General features: G+C 50.2%; 1 protein-coding gene across 1 annotated transcript in view; it reads left to right on the top strand.

Annotated features, from left to right (window-relative positions):
* The window catches only part of fgf12a (fibroblast growth factor 12a), a 32526-nt gene that overhangs the window by 1581 nt on the left and 24945 nt on the right, over window positions 1-6000 (top strand). Inside the window, 2 exon segments of the mRNA XM_072669039.1 lie at window positions 3204-3251; window positions 4934-5044. Of these exon segments, the coding sequence (XP_072525140.1) occupies window positions 3204-3251; window positions 4934-5044 (159 nt within the window).

The following is a 6000-nucleotide window of genomic DNA, read 5'->3' as shown; positions in this document are numbered from 1 at the left end:
AACCCCATCTCTCTTGCTCTCGCCAGCTTTCTTCCCTTCACTCTTTCTCTCTCTCTCTCCCTCTATCTCTCCACCTCCCCACGCCCCCCCCCCCCTCCTATCCCCCTTTACACCCCCCCACCCCGCCCCCGTGGCTCTGCTGCAGTCCACATCTCCAAAGATGTTTTTTTTTTTTAACCACGATGCAAAAAGAGAGAGAGAGAGAGAGAGAGAGAGAGAGGAACCCAAACAACCCAAAACACTCCCACCTGTTCCATAGCTCACGTGTTCCCACCGCGAGCTGAGCGCAGCCTCTGTATTTCTGTGTCCTGCGGTTCTGCACATGTACATGTATCTCTGTATTTCTCTGCTGACTGCTGATCGATCCGGGGACCCCTGAAGGCTGTGCATGCCGAGCCTGCCTCTGCCGTGCTTGCAGTGTCCACGACACGCCACGACACGCCAAGTTGGAAACGATGCATAATTAATTTATTTACTCATATATTTATTTATTTATTTCCTGATTTTATTTCTTCTCGGTCAAAAATGTAGTGCAACAGTGCGCGAGACAGTCAGGGGACAGGTGGCACCGCAGTGCACCCAGTGGCTCTCTCTCTCTCTCTCTCTCTCTCTCTCTTTCTCGCGCACACTCTCTCATCTCTTTCTTACCTCCCTCTGCTTCGCTCTCTTCTCTCAGATGAAATGTTCAATGGTAAAAGCTTATCAGAGAGAGAGAGAGAGCGTGCGAGAGAGAGAGAGAGAGAGGGGGCGAGAGAGAGAGAGAGACAGAGAGAGAGAGAGGGCGAGAGAGCTCTGCTGCAGTGTGTGGTCAGGCGTGTGGATGGACGCACGGTGTTGTCCTTTTTGGCACAAAGAGGAAAAAACTGAATCTCTCTCTTGATGTAGGACAAGCTTTGTTGCCTCGCTCCTCTGTGCTGAGAGAGAGACAAGAGAGGGGGGGTGAGGGGGGGGGGGTAGAAATAGAGAAAGGAAGAAAAAGAGAAAAAAGAGGGAGAGAGGAAGTGGGGGAGAGAGAGTGTGTGTGAATGAGAAGAGAGAGAGAGAGAACTGATCAGAAAGAGGAAGAGAGACAGAGCGAGGGAGAAAAAATGGAGAGAGAGAGAGATAAAAAAGAGAGTTGGGAAAGAGAGACAGGATCAAAAGAGAGAGAGAGATGGGGAGAAAGAGAGAGATATATATGGGGAGAAAGGGAGAGAGTGAGAGAGAGAGAGATGGGGAGAAAGAGAGAGATATATATGGGGAGAAAGGGAGAGAGAGTGAGAGAGAGAGATGGGGAGAAAGAGATATATATATATGGGGAGAAAGGGAGAGAGAGTGAGAGAGAGATGGGGAGAAAGGGAGAGAGAGAGAGTGAGAGAGAGAGATGGGGAGAAAGGGAGAGAGAGAGTGAGAGAGAGAGATGGGGAGAAAGGGTGAGAGAGAAAGTGAGATATGGGGAGAAAGGGAGAGAGAGTGAGAGAGAGAGATGGGGAGAAAGGGTGAGAGAGAGAGTGAGATATGGGGAGAAAGGGAGAGAGAGAGAGAGAGATGGGGAGAAAGGGTTAGAGAGAGTGTGAGATATGGGGAGAAAGGGAGAGAGAGAGAGAGTGAGAGAGAGATGGGGAGAAAGGGTGAGAGAGTGAGAGAGATATGGGGAGAAAGGGAGAGAGAGAGAGTGAGAGAGATGGGGAGAAAGGGAGAGAGAAAGAGAGTGAGAGATGGCGAGAAAGGGAGAGAAAGAGTGAGAGAGAGATGGGGAGAAAGGGAGAGAGAGAGAGAGAGAGAGAGAGTGAGAGAGAGATGGGGAGAAAGGGTGAGAGAGAGAGAGAGAGAGAGAGAGAGAGATGGGGAGAAAGGGAGAGAGAGAGAGAGATGGGGAGAAAGGGTGAGAGAGAGAGAGAGATGGGGAGAAAGGGAGAGAGTGAGAGAGAGATGGGGAGAAAGGGTGAGAGAGTGAGAGAGAGATGGGGAGAAAGGGAGAGAGAGAGCGTGAGAGATGGAGAGAAAGGGAGAGAGAGAGTGAGAGAGAGATGGGGAGAAAGGGAGAGAGAGAGAGTGACAGAGATGGCGAGAAAGGGAGAGAGAGAGCGAGAGATGGGGAGAAAGGGAGAGAGAGAGAGAGTGAGAGAGAGATGGGGAGAAAGGGAGAGAGAGAGAGTGAGAGAGATGGGGAGAAAGGGTGAGAGAGAGAGTGAGATATGGGGAGAAAGGGAGAGAGAGAGATATGGGGAGAAAGGGAGAGAGAGAGAGTGAGAGATGGGGAGAAAGGGAGAGAAAGAGTGAGAGAGAGATGGGGAGAAAGGGAGAGAGAGAGAGATATGGGGAGAAAGGGAGAGAGAGAGTGAGAGAGAGATGGGGATAAAGGAGAGAGAGAGAGATATGGGGAGAAAGGGAGAGAGAGAGTGAGAGAGAGATGGGGATAAAGGAGAGAGAGAGAGATATGGGGAGAAAGGGAGAGAGAGAGAGTGAGAGATAGGGAGAAAGGGAGAGAGAGAGAGAGATGGGGAGAAAGGGAGAGAGAGAGAGATATGGGGAGAAAGGGAGAGAGAGAGAGAGAGAGAGAGAGATGGGGAGAAAGGGTGAGGAGGAAAAAAGGGTGAGAGAGAGAGATGGGGAGAAAGGGAGAGAGAGAGATATGGGGAGAAAGGGAGAGAGAGAGATATGGGGAGAAAGGGAGAGAGAGAGAGAGAGATGGGGAGAAAGAGAGAGAGAGAGAGAGAGAGATGGGGAGAAAGGGTGAGGAGGAAAAAAGGGTGAGAGAGAGAGATGGGGAGAAAGGGAGAGAGATGAACAGAACGGGTAAAGAGACAGAAAATGGAGAGAGAAAGAGGAGTGGGGAAGAGAGAGAGAAAGGGACAGAATTAAAGAGAGCGGTAATAAGGGAGTGAAGGGCGTGAGAGAGAGACATGGGGCAAAGGAGAGAAACAGAGAGAGAGAGAGAGAGAGAGAGAGAGAGAAAGGGGCAGAACGAGGGAGAGAGTGAGGCAGAGGCAGCAAGAGAGAGAGAGACGTGGAAAAAGCCACGGAAAAGGAAAGAGAGAGAGAAAATGACAGAGAAAGGATAGAGATAGAGAGAGAGAGAGAGGCGCCTCCCACTTCCACCACCACCTCCAGTCCCACCCAAAACCCTCAGCACATTGCCAGTCACTTGCTTTATAACAGACAGCTGTTGCTGGAGAATGTGTGTGTAAAAAAACTGTTGTTTTTCCTTCTCCCCCCGTAAGATGCGCCCTCGAACCCTCCACAGGTGTCCCGTAAGGGCGTCAGGCTAGGTCAGTACCTCAGCCTACATAAGTGTGCTTTCGTCTCCAACTCACCCACTCCATCTCGAGCTCATGTCGACCTTTTTTTGCGGGGAGGGAGGGGGTCTCCAGCTCTTGTCCGATGGCAGCCGCCTTTGTCTGGCCAGTCTCTGTAGTTTGCAGTCGACTGTTTTTGCTTTGTCGTGTTTTTTTTCTCCTTTGTCCTTGTTTTGTCTATTCTGTCTAGTCGCTTCCCACCCCTCCCCCCCTCTCCCCCTCTCCCCCCGTCCCCTTTCCTATAGGACCTCGATTTTCTCCCTTCCATCTTTTCCGTCTGCTTCTCCTTTTCCATTCCCCCACCCGTATTCTCGTATGTTCTGTCCCTTCAGTCCGTGCTGTAATGTGGACTACTCGCCGAGAGGGTAGAGTGGGGGCTCGTGTCTTGCCGTGTTGCTGATGTGTCATGTTTCTCCTGTCAGTCGTGGTGACTTTAGTAGTAGAGGTGATTCATCTCACCATTCCATGACCATGCCAACCTCATCCGTCCACATGCTGTATCCAAATGTTTGTTTGTTGATGCAATGGGGCGATATGGAACATCTCTGTGGTTCAAGACATCATGCTCAGTCTATGCTGCGCCAGAGGCATACTGCAACATATGTCTGTGAAACTCACAGAGAAGGAGTTGATAAGATTTTCCTTGTGTCTTGCCTACAAACAGGCTGTGCCACCACACACATGCAGGTTCTCGCAGATGCCCACAAAGCTAGACAGGTTAGACGACCCCACATAGCGAATCTCCTCAGCTTCTTCAGGCACTTCCTTTCCCAGGCGCCACTGCTTCCACTCGAGTTGCGCTTTCCATATGTGATTTAGTATTGGCTCTCCTGATGGGCTCAATTGAGGTGATTGACGACGCTTCCTACCTGTCTAAGATGTCTTGGTCTGGATAGATGGAGTCCATGATGAACGGCTGATCCATGGTTCAGATCTCGTACGGCTGTGGGACGTACGTCTCCGCATGCCGAATCACTCCCATGGTACCTCTCATGTAACTCCCACGCCATAATCCCACCACCCTGCTTGAGAATTGACCTATCCAAGTTCCACTCGTAAATGCATTCCTTCGTAGTGGGGCTGGCGCAAAGTTGAGCAAGCTTTGCACAGCGACCCCGGGAAGGTACATAGGAAGAACCTCGGACAACTCAAAGACCTGGTCGTAGAGTCTAAAATGGTCCCGACTTGCCAGTAACCAAAACTAGGCAGGTAGGAATTGAGCAAATGTTGGCATACGTACTACCCATCATGCTCAGCGAAGCTTGTCTAGCCTCGTAACAGCTGCTGCGAAGTAACACGTTTGTGGGCGAGGCATGGATAAGTCAATTGTACCTACTTGTCATCTCCACCAGGAAACACCAGCCGTTTCGGCAGGTGATCTCCTGAGCTTCCAGCATCTTTAGCAAATGAGGCACATGAGGCAAATGGGGCCAATGCCATTCAAATCCCAGAGAAACCTGGCAGTGCACTCACTGATAGTTCCAGAAAGTGGAAGAATTTCTCAGGACGTTGGCCCATGAAATTCAAACCTTCCTCAAACATACAGTACTGCTCTTCACATGAACCTTAAGAAGCAATGAAATGCCTTGGGGGTGTAGTCTGACGTAAAATGTGGGGCATGGGTGGGGGTGCATCTCTTTATTCTCTCCCTCCAGAGCCGCAGCTGAAAGGTATCGTGACCCGGCTGTTCAGCCAGCAGGGCTTCTACCTGCAGATGCATCCCGATGGGACCATCGATGGCAGCAAGGACGAGAACAGCGACTATAGTGAGTATGCATCTCAAAGGCACGTCCGAGGCAATCCCTTATTTCCCCACTTTCATTGGTTTCCTGCCTTGGTCCTGCTGTAGGTACACCTGCCCTGCTTAATCTGATGGTTTCCTTGATCGTACAGACTTGAGCCAATTGAGCAAGTAATTAACAGGCCATTCCCGAGTTGGATCAGGCATGTTACTGCAGGAACGTTGGTAAAATGTCCATTGCCAGGGTATCCCAGGACCAGATTTGGGACCCACTGTTTAATGGTGTCAGAATACATAGAAATATAAGTCTCATTAGTGCATTAGAGAAGGGTTTCCCAACCCTGGTCCTGGAGGCAGTCTGCCCTGCACAGTGTAGTGGATTCCCTGCTTTATTGCACTCCCTGCAACTCTTGACAGGACTTGTTAATGAGCTTATTAGTTGAATCAGGTGTGTTGGGAGCAGGGAAAGCACTCAAATGTGCAGGGCAGGGAGCCTCCAAGACCATTCCGGTCCTGGAGGGACAGATTCCTGCACAGTTTTGGGTGTTTTACCAGCTCATCTGATTCAACTCAGCTGGTAATTGCCAGTGTTAGTAGGTCTTGTAGAGCAGGGAAGTCGTCAAACTCTGCTGGACTCCAGCCCCCTTTGCCCACCCCTGCTCTAAGTCAAAGGGTTACAACAGTTGAACCGTTTTAAGGACCATAATCAAGAGGGTTTCCATCACGGACGATGTAAAAAGTAATCGGTCCTTTACCTTTATGAAAGAATCCTTGAAGAACTCCCTGGTTCAAGAAGTTTAGCCAAGCAACAACTGCATACAGCATTCAGGTAAGACACCTGACTGGAGAGCAATGGGACAAAAGCAGACCCCTCTCAGCATGATTGTGAGCCAAGGATCTTTCCATGAGTCATCTATCTCTCCTCTGAGGAATCTCAGGTCTAGCCTAAGCATTTGCCTCAAGCTCTGAGTGCAGGGTTGT

This window comes from Salminus brasiliensis, chromosome 23, assembly GCF_030463535.1.
Source record: "Salminus brasiliensis chromosome 23, fSalBra1.hap2, whole genome shotgun sequence".
Taxonomy (NCBI): Eukaryota; Metazoa; Chordata; class Actinopteri; order Characiformes; family Bryconidae; genus Salminus; species Salminus brasiliensis.
Note: the sequence above shows the minus strand (reverse complement) of the source record. Positions and strands in the feature narration are given on the sequence as shown.